Below are 19,611 nucleotides of genomic sequence, written 5' to 3'. Positions count from 1 at the left end.
TCTCCTCTCGTTCTCTTTGGCCACCTTGCTTCTGTTAAGATTTTGCCTCTTTGCCTAACTAAACCAGGAACTCAAACCTTAAGTGGGCATGTGTGTTTCTCTTCTCACCAGTCTTGCCCACTTGATAGAGACATACTTAAACAGGCAGAAAGAGAATCTAATTTTTAGTTTTGTAACTAGTAGCACTAAAGTGAAATAGAGAATGCAGTTTGGACCTACAACCAGTCTTCTGACTGTTTCCCAACTCAGTTAAACTTAACCCCAGAACCCGAGTCCTCCCCTGCCTAGAAGGGTCTGTGTGTGGAAGTGAGACCTGAAAGCAGGAAGTACACACTGAAAGCAGGCTGTACCAAAGAAGGAGCCTGGCAAAGGCCGAGCTCTGCCTCACCCTGCGATTGAAGCGCCCCTGCCTGAGGAGGGGTAGAGAAGAGAGGATGGAGGTCGGGACCAGAGCTAATCCTTCTAGACTTCTTCCTCATCCTCTGTCTCCTCCAGAAGCATGACAGTTGGAAGGTGAACATTCCTTACCTCCCAGACTCACTAATAGCTTTTAATTTCCACTTTTTTACTTTTCTGAATTTTAATATTCTAGTTCCTCAACCAGAATTTTTGGCCTCTCTGTTGAGCTTGTACTTCTACTCTGCTGCTGTTGGGTTCAGGCTTTCATAAAGTGAAAAGTAGGCACACAATATGACTTCGAGGTTTCACATCCTCATTTTTATTACCTGATTTGATGTTAAAATTCATTTCTGTTGCCTGAATTTATATACACTGTAATGAGAGGAGAAAATCCAGGAACATGCTTAGTAACAACAAAAGACTGCCTTGTTTAAATTTTCCTGGAATGTCATTTTTGGGTAGTTAAGAGTATATTTATCTTAATATAAAACATTTCTGGGTGTTTTCTTTAAATATTTTTCTTGTCGAAAATATATCTAAATTGTTTTGACAAATTGGAAAATAAGCGATAGGAAAAAAGTTGAGAGAATCATAAAACTATACTGAGGAAGCCCACCTCAATCATTCTAATTATAGAATGCACAGATTTTGTCATTTCTTAATTTCTCATGACAGCTATTGTAAAAGTTCTACATTCATTTTGAGCATCCAGCTGTATTTCTGCTCTCTTGCCATCTCTGCAAATAACCTATCTTCCTGTTTTTCTGAGCAGATCAAAACCATCCAATATGAATTCCCTCAGATTTCCTCTTTAATACTTCAGTATCTCTGTTTCATTATCTTTCTTGACTCCGGTTCCTATTTCTAAGAATAAAGGACCCTTCCCACTTTCTTAAGTGAATTTTCAACCCTTACTTGTTTAGGATATCTTCTTCTATTTAATTTTATATATTTTATTATAATATATTCATGTGTATTTTCTCCTGTTTCGCCCCTGACCTTTTATTCAGCCAGCTTCTCTGCTGGTTCCTTTCCTTTGCCTTTCAGGTTGCCCCATCTTAGAAACAAATTAGCACAACCAAATCATACAATCTTCTGTCAGCTCTGCCAACAATTCAGGCTGCTATCATGTGTCTTTCCTTGATTTCCCAACCATTTATTCTTTTGTCATTTGCAGTTTGGGTCCTGCCATTTTGCTTCTTTGAAAACTTCTTTCATGAAGTCAGCAAGGTATTCCACATACACTGGCTTTTTTTCTTTGACTTTACACTTATACAGTTGACCCTTGAACAACACAGATTTGAACTGCATGGTTCTGCTTATATGTGGACTTTTTCTTTTTTTATAACTAAATATGTACTGCAGCACTCCTCAAAGCTGGTCCAGTACACGGATGTGGAGGACCAACTCTAAAGTTCTATCTGAATTTTTGACTGCATCAGAATTGGTGCCCCTAACCCCTATATTGTTCAAGGGTCAGTCGTATAACAGTTGACTCTTCTCATGACCTCCTCCTTCTTGACCCTGCTCTGTGAACCTGGTAAGACTTAGGTGTCTTCCCTCTCCTATTTCTCATGCTACTGTTTCTCTTAATCCTTTATGATTCTTCTCTCTCCTGTCTCTGTATAATTGTGTCCCTAAGATTCTTGTTTACATCTTTGATTAATTGGCCTTCTTCCTATGTGATTGTTTAGCCAGTTGCTGAACTCTTGATACACAAGATAGGTCACATGCCTCAGTTACAGAAACCTATCAGAAAATGAAATATGATTAATTTGACTTGACTGCTGTTAATGAACCTAATCTACCTTCTAATGAAACCCTCTTTCTTTAATATATGCTCTAAATGGTTATTTAAAGTAGTGTGGGTAATTCCCCAAAGTATATTTATTTATGTATAAGTAAAGGTCAACTCTAGTAATATTGATAGTTTAAAAGTATGATATTTTTGGTAAAATGCAGCTGTGAATGTATTTTTATAGTAAAAATAGGTTTGTATCATATAACTTCAGTATGGCTAATTTGCTTTCTTTTAAACATCAGGTTTCTTTCTCAGTCACATACGAAATGGATCAAAGAGAAGCACATGTCCAGACAGATGTGAGTTTCTTTTAACCTGTCAAAATACTTACAGTATATTTTTTAATTAAAACAAAAATTTTTTACATGTTCAGGAAAGTTGTCAAAATAAAGAGATTGCCACATATACCTCACCAAGTCTCCCTTAGCGTTAACAGCTTACGTAACTGTAGTTATTGTTGTTCGGTCATTAGTCGTATCCAACTCTTTGCGACCCCGTGCACTGCAGCACGCCAGGCTGCATGCTGTAGTACAGTTGTCATAATCAGGAAGTTAATAGTGATGTAGTCCTGTTAACTAATCCAGGAACCCACCTGCCAATGCAGAGATGCAGGTTCGATTCCTGGGTTGGGAAGATCCTTTGGAGAAGGTAATGACAACCCACTCTAGTATTCTTACCTGGGAAATTCCATGGACAGAGGAGCCTGGCAGGCTTCAGTCCATGGGGTCATGAAGAGATGGACACTATTTAGTGACTAAACAACAACAAATTAACTAATGTGAATACTCTTTGGATTTTACAGATTTTTTTCACTATCCTTTTTCTGTTTCAGGACCCAACCATCGAGTGTGTCTTTAGTTTCCTTAGGTCTGTGACGGGTCGTCAGTCATTCTTTGTCTCATGACTGACCCTAACACTGGTATTTTGTCCTTCAGTTGGTTATCTGGTATTTTCCCATGATTAAATGTAGTTTCAGCATACATACCATGAAAGTGATGTTATACCCTTCTCACTGAGCCATATCAGAAGATACTTGGTGTCAGTATATCTTATTAATGGACTTCCCAGGTGGTGCTAGTGGTAAAGACGCTCCTGCCAATGCAGGAGAGATAAGAGACCTGGGTCCCATCTCTGGGTCAGGAAGATCCCCTGGAAGAGGACAGGGCAACTCACTCCAGTATTCTTGCCTAGAGAATCCCATGGACAGAGAAGTCTGGCGGGCTACAGTCCATAGGATTGCAAAGAGTCAGACATGACCGAAGCTACTTAGCACACACCTATCTTATTAATAGTGATGTCAACTTTGATCGTATGGCTAAGATGGTATCTGCAGAGTTCTCCATTGTATTTTTCCACTTATAATTAATAACTGTCTTGTGGGGAGATACTTGAGATTATACAAATCTCCTGCTCCTTATTATTCTTTTGCCCTCTAATTTTAGCATCCATTGATAATTCTTGGCCAGTTAAAAACTATTACTGTGATATTTGTCTGGTGGTGGTTGTGTTTTTCCGTCATTTCTTCTATATTGATTAGAATTCTGTAAAAAGGAATTCTCCCTTTGTCCATGTGGATTGATTTATTCATTTATTATTAAATCAGTATGGGCTCATGAATATTTATTTATTCTAGTAATTTTAATTTGTTACCTTGTATTTTCTTGCCCAAATTGTCCCAGACTTGTCCATTGGGAGTTTCTTTAGTTTGGCGCCTATGTCCTTTTAGTGTACCTTCTAATTTTTGAGCCTGTTTTTGAGTACTTTGTTACTTTTTATTTACAGTGTCTTTGAACACTGATGAAATTGCATTATGAAATTACATAAATCCCAATTTTTTTTGTTACTTTAGATTGCTTTAGGTGTGTTGGGTGGACTAGCTGTTTTATCATCTCTTTTGAAGACAGCAGGTTGGAAGAGACGCATTGGGAGTCCCATGATTGATTTACAGGTATGATCACAGGACTTTTTAAAGTATATTTTTATCTTTTGACTATTTTATATCCTTCTAATAAGACACAGCTAGCGAATGAGTAAAAAGTTGCCCCGAGTTTCTCTGGGGTATATGACTAGGAGACGTACATGACTAGGAAATGTACCCTTGTTTTCCCTCCAGTGTGCGCCACGGCTGGCGGCCAGTCTGCCCCCACCAGCAGTGGTCTCCTTGTTTCCTCGCATCCTCACCAACACTTGCTGTTTTCCCACCCTTTCCCATTTTTTTGCCGATCTGGTGGGATTTAATTTCCATTTCTTTGATTACTCTTCATATACTTTATTAATCATTTGGGCTTCCCCTTCTGTGAACTTCTTATTTATACCACTTGCTCATTTTTCTACTGTTTCCAATTTTTCTTGTTTATTTAAACAAGTTTTTTATATTTTATTTTATTTAGTTTTTTTTGTATTTTCTAAATGTAAATCTTCTTTTGGTTTTTGACATCGAAGTTTCTTCTCCAAGAGTAAATCCATCTGTTATTTTATCTGTCTGTTACTTTGTTTAGTAGAAACTCTTGATTTTAATACTGTCAAATCTGAGTAGGTTTTCATATTATGGTGTGTGCTTTTAGGATCTTGTTTGAGATATCCTCCCCTACGTCAAGATCAAAAAGATTCTCCCATATTTTATCCTGTTAACTTTATGGTTTCACTTCTCATTTAATTGTTTTTACATTTGTTCTTGTTTTTGTTGTCATCTGTCATTTATTGAGTATTACTGTAAGCCAGGTACTTTTTTAACCTTGACATGTGTAATTCCTTTAGTCCTCACAATAGCTCTGTGAAGTTAGGTATCATGGTCATTCCCATTTTATACGTGCTGAAATTGTAGAGATTAAATAAATTTCCTATTCATTTAATTTTTACCGTATCAAAGTAATAGGTGGTATTTCCATCGAGAAAGGCTTATAGTAAACTGGTTTGTGCTGGGTTATCTTCCTGTCTCCAGAGCTAATGTGCCTGGAAATCAGAGGAGGGGGCTTGATTTAGGGTTTGGGGAGTCAAGAAAGGTATCCAAAAGAAGTGAATTTTAAGCTGGGTTATCAATGCACTATCTAAGTTTGAACAAACTCTTGGAGATAGTGAAGGACAGGGAAGCCTGGCATGCTGCAGTTCACGGGGTTGCAAAAGTCAGACACAACTTAGCAGCTGAACAGCAGCAGCAGTCTTTGCATTCCACAAATAGTCACTGATGGCTTGCTGTCTGAGTGCCAGATGCTCTATGAGGTGCTGGGGGGTGTGATAATGGGCAAAGGGAGACATGGTCTCTGCCCTCAGAGCTCCAGAGAGTTTGCCAGAGAGAAGAAGAGAAGAATATCTGTTGAAATAATGCTCATTTCATTCCCCAAAACATTTGGGATTAATGTGTGGAGTGGTTAATTATTGAGCAAGTTGTTGGAACTGACAGATGAGGCTAAAATTTAATTTTGGCCTAGGTTGTAAAGGACCTTGTGGATCAGGAATTTACATTTTAATGAGGCATCACTGTACATTTTTAAGAAAGAGAGTGACACAGTCCAATTTACATTTTAGAAAGCCAATTCTGATGGTAGTATGGAGGGTACGTTGGGGAGGATTCCAAACGTGAAAATTAGAAAGTGGTTCTAAAGTTCTTAGTTGGTGAAAGATGAGAAGGGTTGAATAAGATAGAAGTTATTGGAAATGGATCAAAAGGTATCTAGGAAGAGGCTGCAGTCAGTCCTTCTGACTGATCCATGGATACATGAAATAAGACTTCAAGCTTGAGAAACTGGGTTGATAATAATGTTATTAATAATAATATGTTATTAAAGTAGTATAAATAGAATGAGTCTATAACAGCTGTGATTCTCTTTTTAAATTGCAGACAGTTACGAAATTCTTGGTTTACTATGCTGGTGATCTGGCCAATGTTTTCTTTATCATCACTGTAGGAACAGGTCTTTACTGGCTTATTTTCTTTAAAGTAAGTGATTTTCTGAATTTAACCTTAGTGCCACAACCTGAATAACTTGTAAGCTGTCTTTATAAAGCAACTGTTTTTACTTAAGGGTGTTTCTAATCAAGAGTACTGGGGAAAGTGCTAAACTCACTGTTCCCTGAGTGTGTTGTGTTTATTTTATGCTTTCTTTGGGTTATAAATTGTGCCTAGTAAAAACCTTGTGTGGTCATACTTAGCAGTGTAATTTTCATCACAGGCACAGAAGTCTGTCTCTGTTTTGCTACCAGTGCCAGCTCAAGAAGAACGCTTTGTTACTTATGTGGGATGTGGTTTTGCTCTGAAGGTAAGTTTCAAAGCACAGGTTACTGAATTTTAAAAGTCTGCTTAAAAAAAAAAGTCTGCTAATAAGCACGTAAGTCTTCAGAGTTAAAATGCTTTCAAAATCTTTGGTGTAAAATTTAGTTGAATTTTAGAAGAAGGTATGAATTGTTCTTTTTTACTAGGAAGTCTGCATTTATTTATAATAGGTATCTCATTCTGAAGATCTGCCTTAAATAATTTTTTATTATTTAATGTAGACTGTTAATCAAGAGTGAACGGTACCACTCTGGATAAAGTGCTGAACTCTTAGCATTGGTTCTCTCTGCCTCCACATTCCTTTCCTCCTCTTCCCATGGGAGCCCCCCTCCTTGCTTCAGTGTTCTTTCAATGGATGTGATTTCACATGTCTCTGCTGTACATCTCATCCAGTTATGTTGTGATTATTAAGTGACTGCTGTTCCCACTGATCTGTGAGCCCCAGGAAGAGAGGAATCATCCCATACTTAAATTTTTGACCTTTGTTTGATCAGTAATGCACCTTCTCGGAAGAAGCCTCAGTTTAAACATATTCTGTAAATGAAAAGGATTTTTTTTTTCATCAGAAATCTTAATAGTAGAAATAGAGAAAAAGGCAGTAAGAACATCCTAAAACTTTCATAGGGCAAACCAATTACAGATGGAGATACCTTTCCTTATAAAGAAGTTAAAGGCTTTTGGAACCCTTGGGAAAGACAGTCCTTTAGGCAAGATCCCTGTGTGAGGAGGGAGGCAGTATGTCTATCTTCATATTCCTATTTCTAAGAAAGACAGAAGGAGGAAAGGTGAAATTAATATGTGTGTAGAAAGTCTGTGAATTTGGTGACTGTTATATGATGAGTTTCTGGTGAGCCCCTGATGGTATGACAACTTTGTCACTTGTGAAACTTACAGTGAAAATATTAGTCGCTCTGACTCTTTGTGACCCCATGGACTGTAGCCCACCAGGCTCCTCTGTCCAGGGATTCTCTGCAAGAATACTGGAGTGGGTTACCATTCCCTTCTCCAGGGGATCTTCCTGACCCAGGGGTTGACCCTGAGTCTCCCCCATTGCAGGTAGATTGCTTACCATTTGAGCCACCAGGGAAGCCCCATATATCTTCCTGTGATTGCAGATGTTTGTTTCTTAAAGAATCAGCGTTGGTTTCATAAGCAGACTTAATGCCAGTACTTTAAGGTGTTTCGTTTGTCATTCTCAGGCTCTGCAATTTTTGCATAAGCTCATCTCCCAGATTACCATAGACATATTCTTTATCGATTGGGAGCGGCCTAAAGGGAAGGTTCTTAAAGCTGTTGAAGGTAATGAAAGTAACCATTTGTACCAAGTTTCTTTCGCCACCACTGTAAAGCGAAGAAGGTGAAACGTTTTACTCATTTTACCTCCCCAACCAGGTGAGGGTGGTGTCCGGAGTGCTACTGTTCCTGTAAGCATATGGAGAACTTATTTTGTGGCAAATGAATGGAACGAAATTCAGACTGTGAGAAAAATTAACCCACTCTTTCAAGTACTTACTGTCCTCTTCCTTTTGGAGGTATAAACTATTTTATATAATTGTATGCAATTTATGGGTACCTCATAAATGTTAACTTAATGTAATTCCAGCTAAGTTTTCCTGTCAGTGAGAGAGTTTTCTGAAGTTTAAAATATTATTATCGAGCCTTTAAAAAATACGCATAACATGAAATTTATTATTTTCAGTGTACAGTTCAGTAACTGTTAAGTATACTCATATTGTCGTATAGTCCATCTCTAGAACCCTTCATCTTGCAAAACTAAAACTCTGTGCTCGTCTTTTTCCCTCTCCTCAGACCTGGAACCACCATTCTACTTTCTGTCCTTGAACACCTACTAAGGACCATGTCCTGTGTTAGGATTTGGGGCTACAGCCTAGCAACACACACTGAATGGGTACATGCTTATGGCCCCTTTACAGTTATTTGATGGACCTGGGTAGAATTATCAAAGGAAGTATTCAGAACTGAATATGAGACTGAAATATGGAAACTGCATAAGTAACAGATTTTCTCTAGAACTAGCTGAAGTAAGGTTTGATATAAATTTTGTTGGACTCCTTTGTTTGTCTGCATTTCTTTTTCCTTCTTTCTTGCTTTTCTCCTTCCTTCCCTTTTTTGAACCTAGAAGAACATGTGTGTCTCTGGGACATAAGAACACCATCTCAAAAACTTACTTATAGTCCTGTTTTTTAAAGCTTAAAAGGGATTGTGTGAGAAAGTCATTTTATAATCAAGTAAGTTTGGAAAATACTGGATTCCATAAAGTCATGTAACTTCCTTTACCATCAAACTTTCCAGAGCCTTTAATTTTTGAGAGTAGAAAGCATAGAGGTGAGTATAACATGATACCTTCCTCAAAAAGCATTTTGGAAAATAGTGTTTTAAAGTATAAAAAGTATTTTGCGTAGTGCCTGTCATGGATTGCTGGTTGTTCATTGGTAGTTTACTGAAAGTGAAAGTGAAAGCTGCTCAGTTTTGTGCGACTCTTTGCGCCCCCATGGGCTATAGTTTATGGGATTCTCCAGGCCAGAATCCTGGAGTGGGTAGCCTTTCCCTTCTCTAGGGGATCTTCCCAACCCAGGGATCGAACCCAGGTCTGCCACACTGCAGGCGGATTCTTTACCAGCTGAGCCACAGCTTTATTTTTTTGACAGAAATTTTTAAGCTTTGTCAGTGTATATGATAATAAGGTTATATTTGGCCTTGAGTCAAAGGGGATGACAGAGGATGAGATGGTTGGATGGCATCACCAACTCGATGGACATGAGTTTGAGCAAGCTCTAGGAGTTGGTGATGAACAGGGAGGCCTGGTGTGCTGCAGTCCACAGGGTCTCAAAGAGTTGGGCATGACTGAGCAACTGAGCTGAACTGGCCTTGAGTCCTATCGAAGAGACTACCTAATAGACTAGCTAAAATTTTGTATTAAATACTTTGTAATTAAAATACTTGATAATTATTTTTATCTAGATTTTCTACTGTTTGTACAAACTTCAATACTTTAGTTTTTCAAGGGAAGGAGTAGAGAGAGGTGTCTAATTTTCAGACTACAGGGGTTTTCTTTTTCCATATATTTTAAAATTATTTTGTTCTTTTTATTTAAGGTTGTGGGATTCAAGAACTTAGCATTAATGGACTCATCCTCTAGTCTTTCCAGAAGCCCACCTAGCTACATAGCTCCTTACAGCCGCATTTTGAGATATGCGGTGTCTTCTGCTCTTTGGCTGGTCATTGGAATTATACAGGTAACAGGAGATTATACTTTTAAGCAACATAACCTCTCTATATTTTTAACTCTGTTTATATACTGATCGTCAGCTGTTGACCACAACAGGATTTCTACAGTATAAAGAAGGTGACAAGAACAATAATAAAGATTCCCTGGTGGCTCAGATGGCAAAGAGTCTTCCTGCAATGCAGGAGACCCAGGTTCAATCCCTGGGTTGGGAAGATGCCCTGGAGAAGGAAATGGCAACCCACTCCAGTATTCTTGCCTGGAGAATCACATGGACGGAGGAACCTGGCAGGCTACAGTCCATTGGGTTGATGTATTAATAATAAAGATAGCAAATAGCTAATTCTTACATAGTATGCTAATCCAGGCACTGTGTTAATTGCATTACGCAAATGAACTTACTTAATCTTTATAGTAGCCCTCAGAGATAGATTCTTTTAAATATCCTCATTTTATAGATGAGGATGTGGTGGCACAGAAAGGTTAAATATTTGCCCAAATATTATATTAGAAATCGATTAGAAATGAGCAGAACTGGAATTTGAACCCAGAACAATTAGAAACCAGCAGAACAGAAATTTGAACTCAGGCATTCTGATTTCAGATTTCATTTCTTATCATAGTGCGACTCTGAAGGGTCTTTCAGAGTCTACAGGATTTAGTTTCTGTATAATGATAGGAATTGCTAAGGTACCCTCAATCTTTGCTTTTGAAAACTAACATTTTGTTTACATTCATTTATATATCATTAAATCTCACATAAATTTCAAAGTTTTCTTTGAAATATTAATTGAAATAGCTGAAACTAAACTCTGAGGACGCACAGCTCTAGCAGAGGATCTTTGCTATGCTTATTTCCTTTATCTTCTTATAGCTAAAAAAAAAAAAAAAAGAATGAAAGGAAAAAAGGAGAAGCAGGAGCTACAGCACTTAACTAACTCTAGTCTCTGCATTTCTTTTTCTTGCTTATAGACACGCCAATGAGTGGGAAAAGCCTTTCAGTTTAAGATTTCTTTAACTTTTGCCAACTGAACTATGAAGTAGAAAGTTACTTATTTTTAATGTGATTATATGTTCCTGAGCAAATATAAACTGTTGTAGTTGTGGGCACACAACGTTATTTAAGGCTAAAGAGTGCTTGTGGTTGGGGGGAAGGCATAAGTAATAAAGTTTCAGTTAAAAAAAAAAAAAAAGATTTAACTTTTAAATAAGCAAAGGAAGGTGGGATTTCCTATAAACTGGAGAGCTTATATTTGCCTTAAAAACTAAATTTTAAAAAGATTTTGGAATTGAAGTCCCCAAATTCCTACAGAATTAGATCTAGATGTCATTGTAAAGAGTTGTTCAAACTTAAAGCTGCAGAATAGAGCTAGTGAGGGATAGTTTGACAATCACAGAAGAAAGACAAACAGAAATTAGGATTTGAAATAAAATTAGATTAAAATAATATGGGGTTTGATTTTTTTTTTCCCTTTTAGTTTTATTGAGATATAACTTACATGAAAGTTGCTCAGTAGTGTCTGGCGTTTTGTGACTCCAGGAACTATACAGTCCAAGGAATTCTCTAGGCCAGAACACTGGAGTGGGTAGCCATTCCCCTCTCCAGGGGATCTTCCCAACCCAGAGATCAAACCCAGGTCTCCCACATTGCAGGCAGATTCTTTACCAGATGAGCCACCAGCGAATCCCTGGTGACATATAGCAGTTATAGTGACTGTTGTTTGTCACTGTATGTCACTAATACAGTTTTTGTGAACAGATCAGATTTTTCTGGTTGTGGAGAAGGCAATGGCACCCCACTCCAGTACTCTTGCCTGGAAAATCCCTTGGACGGAGGAGCCTGGTACGCTGCAGTCCATGGGCTTGCTAAGAGTCGGACACGACTGAGCAACTTCACTTTCACTTTTCACTTTCATGCATTGGAGAAGGAAATGGCAACCCACTCTAGTGTTCTTGCCTGGAGAATCCCAGGGACGGGGGAGCCTGGTGGGCTGCCATCTATGGGGTCACATAGAGTCGGACACAACTGAAGCAACTTAGCAGCAGTAGCAGCAGCAGCAGAGAATTTAAAGGAATACCATCTGAAGCTTTTCATATTGGTTGAGTACAACAACTAAAAGAAAAAACTCAGACTGACAGGGCCTGAAATGAAAGTAGCTTTTCTCCGTCTCGTGCGAAAGAAGAGTAGGGGTCAGCAGTGCAGGGCCAGCAGTGTGGCTGCTGTCAGACCTGGAGGCCTGTTGTTCTGCTTTGCCCCTCAGGACTTCACCTCTCAGGTCACCTCATGGTCCATAATGTCTGATGGGGTTGCAGGTGTGAACCAGGGGAGAAGACCTCACCCTTTCCTCTTTTTTTTTTTTCCACTATGAATTTTAATTGAAAACATTGCAACAGCTTAACTACCCATAATGAATTATGAAACTTTAGTAGTTAAATTATTATTATCATTTATGAGGCATTTATTCTTCCTTATTTTATAGACCTGCAGAAACTTTGCATACTTGTTTTCTCCATTTCAGAGGAAGATTGTGAAAAGAAAGTCTAAAAGTTTTATAAATCAAAACCTAATTGAGAAGTAAAACAGGCAGAACAGAATCTGTGTATAGCTGAGCGTAGGTGGTTTTTAGCTCGGATTTTAGGCATGAAAACTGTTTAGCTCATTTCACATGAAACAAGCAGGTGAAGTAGTGAAGCTGAGCTGTGAAAACCCCTATCAATTATTTTTAGCATGCCTCTGAATTGTTTTTTTCCCCTGGTTTCTTGTCTTGTGTGCTGGAGTCTCGAACAGGTAACCCCTTGAGGAGGTGTCGGTGATAAATGGGCTGTGAAGTAAACATCAGCAAACGCAATAAGGCAAATCCTGCCGTAACTATGTAGCTCATCCAGGCTGTTTAGCCACATACCCATAGATAAATCCAAGTGCTGTAGAAAAGAGTCAGATCCTGAAACGTGTTCAGCTAGTGTGCGGCCCTTGTAATCCTTGATTGTGAGCGATGAGTCCAGATGCTCTGGCATGACGGGGTGAGTGGGCGGGAATGGGGCAAGGGCCCCAGCTTGGGGGCCGTACGGGCCGGGGGCTGGTCCTCCCTGCAGACTGGAGGGCCGGCTGACCCGGGAAGTGTGATGACCGCTCACCCCCTCCTCCTTGAGAGCCTTTTCAGAAGTGTGTTCGACCTCTCCTTGGCCAGAACTTGGTCACATGGCCACTCCTCCCCACACTGTCCGCTGGGCAGCAGCGTGCCCACACAGGGGGTCTGTCCCGAGGAGAGAGGGGAAAGGCTCGTTGGAGCAGCAGCTGGCCGTCCTGGGCACTACTGTCTAACCTCGCTTTTTGTCTTTCACTCTGCTGCCATTTGATAGAGACGTATGTCTCTCCATGGTCACATCCTCAGATTATCAGTGTTTATGTATCCTTAAGAGTTTCTTTAACCTTAAAGGTTAAAGGAGTTAACTTTTAGCAGTTCCATAAATTTGTCTGTACAAACGCTTCTTGATTCTCATAAGGTTAGGTTTTATTATTCATTCCCCAGCCCAGCTTCTTCAATTTTTAAGTGGTATCTCTTAGTTTTTAAACTTTGTTACTGTTTTTCATGTCATTTAAAGGAGCTTTAAAATATGTATGTAGTATATTTAGGAAAGCGTTTTTAGTATTCAGCTGCTGTAGATTCATTTATGTATTAATTCCCATATCTGAGTTTATTTTATGTGGGAGGCAATGGCCAGCCCAAAGATACGCTGTAACAGGAACAAATTACAAGTGTGACAAGTGCTGTGAAGAGCGTCAGCAGGCAGATGAGATAGCAAGTAGAGGGAGGTAAGGGGGAGGAAAGATAGGAGTGGGGACAGCTTTGAATAGGGTGGTTAGGAAGTGTTGTCTTTCTCTGAAGGATATCTAAGCTCTACAGTGTAAACTCTTCTCTTTTGATTTATATAACTTCCCTTTGCAGCATTATTAGATCTAAGAAAACACTTGAAACCATTCCATCTGAATGTTTAACACATTATCTGTAGTTGAAACACAATACTTGACATATGCTTTTTATATGCTACTCTATCAGAGATTAATTTGAAAAACAAGCAATTTCTCTAGTAGACTTTGGAATTTAGGAGATGAGCAGAATTGCAGAACGAGACCTAAACTGGCCATAATGCATTGGTTTATCCTAAGGTTTTCAAAGCCCCTTACTTCCTCTCCCTGTGTTTGTCCTATCTTATTTTAATGACACAGAAAAGTTTTTAAATTCAAAATAAGCCCCCTCAGTGAATCTTAACAGAATTCCAAAACACTCTTCCTTTGACAGAAGAATAGGAGATGCTAAGTAGGATTTTATCCCACAGGAATCATTATTGGCCCCTATGTTCTTGTTTGGAACTTAGTTTTTCTTAATATACTATACTGTGGCTATAAAAGAAAATTAAATCCTAAAATCTAATACGCATGAACTTGGCTTAATGTTTCAGATTGTGTTCTTTGGTGTCTTCTATGAGAGATTTATAGAAGATAAAATTCGACAGTTTGTTGATTTGTGCTGTATGAGTAACGTAAGTACTTTCTGACTTTATCTTGCAACTGTTATTTCTCCCTTTTTAAAGGTCATGAGTACATTAAAAGAGGCTTTGAAGTGATTTGCTATGATTGGATTTTTAGTCTGATTTCCACTGGTGGTTAATTCCAGAGATGGTTATAATGAGCTACAAGTTTAATATTTGCTGCCTTAAATTTTCCTTCTCTATTTGCAACTTCTTAATTGTAAATCCTTAATGCTACCAAATAGTTGACTCAGCCTGAAATCCCTGAAAGGTTTTCATGTGTCAATCCTGTTTGTTCTTTTCTTGGAAGTGTCTTCAGTCTCTTTTTCATCTGCTTTTTAAAATAACCTCATTATCCTTTATTACCTTATTATTCCCTTTATATGTTGTCTAAGAATTCAACTCTCATTATTTTGAGAGAAAGGAAGCAATTTCAAGAAGCACTTAATTTTTATTGTTCTGCAGTTGCATTGCTAACTGGTCCTTCTCTTTTTATAGATATCAGTGCTTCTGTTATCCCACAGATGTTTTGGCTACTACATCCATGGTAGATCAGTACATGGGCATGCTGATACTAATATGGAAGAAATGAATAGGAATCTTAAAAGAGAAGCGGTATATTTTACATCTTTTGTTTTTTTAAGCTGAGAGGTTCTTGTAATCTGGGATTTGTAGTAGTATTTTTTTAAAAATCCTCATTGATTACTTTTAAAAGTTGCTAGAATATCAACTCATTACCCTGAACATTAAAAAAGAACAAATCACATATCATCCTGCAGTTCCTTTATGGAGTGTATTTTAAGGTAAACTGAATAATTCACAAGGGAAAGATCTTCCTAAAGGAAGCAAGTAAAAGAATTCTAAATTAGAAAATTACCATTTTGTATTGACTAATGAATTAATACATATAGGCTACAATCGTCAATGGATGCTAAAACAATTAAGTGAAGGATAACAGGGAACTTTATAATCAGGTTGACATTATCTGAACACACTGGCTCAGTCTTACAACATGTAAAAGTTAGGAAGACTGACATTATGTACTTCCTGTTATGATGCAGTGAGGAAGTACATAATATCACCCATGAAATACTCTTGCCTAAGAAAATGGAGCCTGAATGTAATCAAGCCTCTAGCTCTAACAGGAAATCAGGTCTCTAGTTTACAGTAAATAGAGGGGATAGAGAGACAAAATAAGTAATACCACAGAAGTGTTTAGCCAGATGCAGAATGTTAGGATGTCTCATAAGACAAATGACCCAGTGTCCCCAACAAATTAGAGGCATGAAAAGAAAAGGAGAAGTGATAGTGGTGGTAGAAGAAAGTTGTTAGATGTTAATTTTAAGGAAAAAAAAAATACAACATGTAGACTTTGAACCCTGATTCAAAGAACCAACTATCAAAAAAAAAAAAAAAAGCTTTGGAAAAATTCTTGGCGATTTAATGGGCTAAATATTAAATTATGTTAAGGGAAGATCAATTTTATTAGGTGTGAAAATGGCATTTTTTTCAAGGTCTTATTGTTTAGAGATACTAATTTGCGAATGAAATGACATGGTATCTGGAGTTTGCTTTAAAAGATAAAAGTTAGGAAGATAGATGAAACAAAATTGGTAAAACAGTAATTGTTGAAGTTGAGTGATGGATGGTTCACTGTTCTCTCTACTATATATTTTAGAAAGTGTCCATAAGAAAATTTAAAAAAGAAAAATATGTACCTAAGAGGAAAAACCAAGAGGATTTATTGATTAAGGGACTATACCTGTGACTTGCAAGAATTTAAAACATGGTCATAACATCTCAGTTCAGTTTAGTTGCTCAGTTATGACCGACTGTTTGCAACCCCATGAACCGCAGCATGCCAGGCCTCCCTGTCCATCACCAACTGCCAGAGTCTACCCAAACCCATGTCCATTGCATCGGGGATGCCATCCAACCATCTTATCCTCTGTCGTCCCCTTCTCCTGCCCTCAATCTTTCCCAGCATCAGGGTCTTTTCAAATGAGTCAGTTCTTTGCATCAGGTGGGCAAAGCATTGGAGTTTCAGCTTCAACATCTGTCCTTTCAGTGAACACCTAGGACTGATCTCCTTTAGGATGGACTGGTTGGATCTCCTTGCAGTCCAGGGGACTCTCAAGAGTCTTCTCCAACACCACAGTTTAAAAGCATCAATTCTTTGGCGCTCAGCTTTCTTCATAGTCCTACTCTCACATCCATACATGACTACTGGAAAAACCATATCCTTGACTAGACGGACCTTTGTTGGCAAAGTAATGTCTCTGCTTTTTAATATGCTGTTTAGGTTGGTTATAACTTTCCTTCCAAGGAGTAAGCATCTTTTAGAGGAACAATTTATTTAATACATTGAACTGAATCAGTTGGTTAACTGTGAGAAATTATACCTGGATTGAAGAGTTAAATTTTAAACATGAAACTATGAAAACCTAGAAAAGAATATTTTAGTTTGGGAGATGACAAAGCATAAAATAGAGAAAGTATCAAAGTATTATTTATGGTATAGAATATTTATTAATGTATAGGACATTTATATAGCCACAATTATATAGATAAAAGACATAGGGTAAAATTTCCATAGTAAATATGACAAAGATATTGATCACAATACTGAAAACATATAAATCAATAAGCAAACTAAGTTAAAAGCTTAATAGAGGGAATTCCCTGGCAATCCAGTGGTTAAGACTCTATGCTTCCTTTGCGGGGGGACTGGTTTGACCCTGGTTGGGAAACTAAGATTCTGCTTGTCGCACGAGCACAGCCAAGAAAAAGAAAAAACAAGCAAGCAAAAAAAAATTAATAATAACTCTTCAATGACACAAAGATTTTTTAAAATAAGTAAAGTAACAGAATAGACTAAAAACCTCTAAAAATGTTAAACTCACAAATCATGGAGGAAATGAATGTAAAAATGATATATTTATTTTCTTCAAATTACCAAACTTTTATTTTAAAAAGCTAATACTTAGTAGCATCAAGGACAAGGTGTAATGGGCACTGATCTTAGGATACATTTTCATAAACCTGCTGGAAAGCATTTGTTGCCAAGAGCTTTCTTAGAGTTCATTATCTTCAGCTTACTGATTCTATGAATCTAACTAAAGGAAATAATTAACAATGTGAATAAGTGATTATGTTTAGGATCTTTATCATGAGTTATTTATAAGGACAAAGATTACATAAAAATTAAAGAATATTAAGTTATTTATAAGGACAAAGAATACATAAAAATGAAAGAATATTAAGTAAATTGGTTTATCTATACAGTGAAACCTTAGGTAAACATTAAAACTCATGTTTTATAGAACATTTAGTGATCCCAAGAGTTGCTCAGAATATAATGTTACATGAAAAAGAAATCAGTATGATCCAGATTTTATACCATCTCTATGTATATGCCTAGACAACAGCTAATGGAATACCTTAAAACGCTGGTATCTCCTGGTGTTGCAATTATAGATGAATGTTTTTTCTTTTTGTATTTCTCTGTATTTTATAAATTCTCTACAATCAGAATTTTTTTTTATAAAGAAATTCACTACACATAGACTGCCTTGAAGTCAGTAGAAAACCAAGTGTCATGTTGGCAGCTTAGGTTTAGACAAAGGAGGAGAATGTTAAGCTCCAGAGTAGGCAAATAAAGTTAAGAACAGAGGCAAGAATACTTAAGCTGAACTGTGAAGCATCTATGAAAATTGGCTAGGTCAAGGGTAGGGTAAAATGTTACCTATGCAAGACATATCTCAGGAATCAAATTGTGTCAAAGAGACTTGCAGTAGAAATCTGATCTGTAACATTAACCATTGGGTCATATATCACTACCTTTTTAGTGAAATTAATTGAGGAAGTGTATTGAAAGTGTTTGACACTATTTCCACTGTTTCCCCATCTATTTCCCATGAAGTGATGGGACCAGATGCCATGATCTTCGTTTTCTGAATGTTGAGCTTTAAGCCAACTTTTTCACTCTCCTTTTTCACTTTCATCAAGAGGCTTTTAGTTCCTCTTCACTTTCTGCCATAAGGGTGGTGTCATCTGCATATCTGAAGTTATTGATATTTCTCCCGGCAATCTTGATTCCAGCTTGTGTTTCTTCTAGCCCAGCGTTTCTCATGATATACTCTTCATATAAGTTAAATGAGCAGGGTGACATTATACAGCCTTGACATAATCCTTTTCCTATTTGGAACCAGGCTGTTGTTCCATGTCCAGTTCTAACTGTTGCTTCCTGACCTGCATAGAAGTTTCTCAAGAGGCAGGTCAGGTGGTCTGGTATTCTCATCTCTTTCAGAATTTTCCAGTTTATTGTGATCCACACAGTCAAAGGCTTTGGCATAGTCAATAAAGCAGAAATAGATGTTTTTCTAGAACTCTCTTGCTTTTTCCATGATCTAGCGGATGTTGGCAATTTGATCTCTGGTTCCTCTGCCTTTTCTAAAACCAGCTTGAACATCTGGAAGTTCCTGGTTCACATATTGCTGTAGCCTGGCTTGGTGATTGCAGCCATGAAATTAAAAGACGTTTACTCCTTGGAAGAAAAGTTATGACCAACCTAGATAGCATATTCAAAAGCAGAGACATTACTTTGCCAACAAAGGTCCGTCTAGTCAAGGATATGGTTTTTCCTGTGGTCATGTATGGATGTGAGAGTTGGACTGTGAAGAAAGCTGAGTGCTGAAGAATTGATGCTTTTGAACTGTGGTGTTGGAGAAGACTCTTGAGAGTCCCCTGGACTGCAAGGAGATCCAACCAGTCCATTCTGAAGGAGATCAACCCTGGGATTTCTTTGGAGGGAATGATGCTGAAGCTGAAATTCCAGTACTTTGGCCACCTCATGCGAAGAGTTGACTCACTGGAAAAAGACTCTGATGCTGGGAGGGATTGGGGGCAGGAGGAGAAGGGGACGACAGAGGATGAGATGGCTGGATGTCGTCACGGACTTGATGGATGTGAGTCTGAGTGAACTCCGGGAGTTGGTGATAGACAGGGAGGCCTGGCTTGCTGCAATTCATGGGGTTGCAAAGATTCGGACACGACTGAGCGACTGAACTGATGCAAAGTGTTTAGAGAACAAAAAAAGACCATTTATAAAAGTTGGTAATTCTAGACTAGACTTTTTATCATTTATTAAAGAGCAATAAATTGATTATAAAGAAAGCTAAGACTATCAATATATGGTAAACTTAGTATTTGAGTTTTTGTTTGTTTGTTTGTTTTTAAGTAGGGAGGAGTAAAGCCACCTGCACAGAGGTATGATGTAGAAATTAGTAAGACCTGGAGGGTAGTGGCAACCTTGGATACTATTAAAATTGCTTTGTCTCAAATAGAGTTTCAGTACAACTTTAG

General features: G+C 37.9%; 1 protein-coding gene and 1 pseudogene across 1 annotated transcript in view; one reads left to right on the top strand and one right to left on the bottom strand.

Annotated features, from left to right (window-relative positions):
• Nucleotides 1-19,611, top strand: part of TMEM67 (transmembrane protein 67) — a 43,200-nt gene that overhangs the window by 18,298 nt on the left and 5,291 nt on the right. The window contains exons 15-23 of the mRNA XM_068983881.1: nucleotides 2,443-2,499; nucleotides 4,050-4,148; nucleotides 6,039-6,137; nucleotides 6,370-6,456; nucleotides 7,670-7,769; nucleotides 7,863-8,002; nucleotides 9,587-9,727; nucleotides 14,179-14,259; nucleotides 14,746-14,862. Coding sequence (XP_068839982.1) covers nucleotides 2,443-2,499; nucleotides 4,050-4,148; nucleotides 6,039-6,137; nucleotides 6,370-6,456; nucleotides 7,670-7,769; nucleotides 7,863-8,002; nucleotides 9,587-9,727; nucleotides 14,179-14,259; nucleotides 14,746-14,862 — 921 coding nt within the window. The remainder of the gene's footprint in view (nucleotides 1-2,442; nucleotides 2,500-4,049; nucleotides 4,149-6,038; nucleotides 6,138-6,369; nucleotides 6,457-7,669; nucleotides 7,770-7,862; nucleotides 8,003-9,586; nucleotides 9,728-14,178; nucleotides 14,260-14,745; nucleotides 14,863-19,611) is intronic.
• On the bottom strand, nucleotides 12,431-12,732 carry LOC138088779 (signal peptidase complex subunit 1 pseudogene; annotated as a pseudogene).

This window comes from Capricornis sumatraensis, chromosome 11, assembly GCF_032405125.1.
Source record: "Capricornis sumatraensis isolate serow.1 chromosome 11, serow.2, whole genome shotgun sequence".
Lineage (NCBI taxonomy): Eukaryota > Metazoa > Chordata > Mammalia > Artiodactyla > Bovidae > Capricornis > Capricornis sumatraensis.
This window is presented reverse-complemented; position numbering and strand designations above follow the sequence as displayed.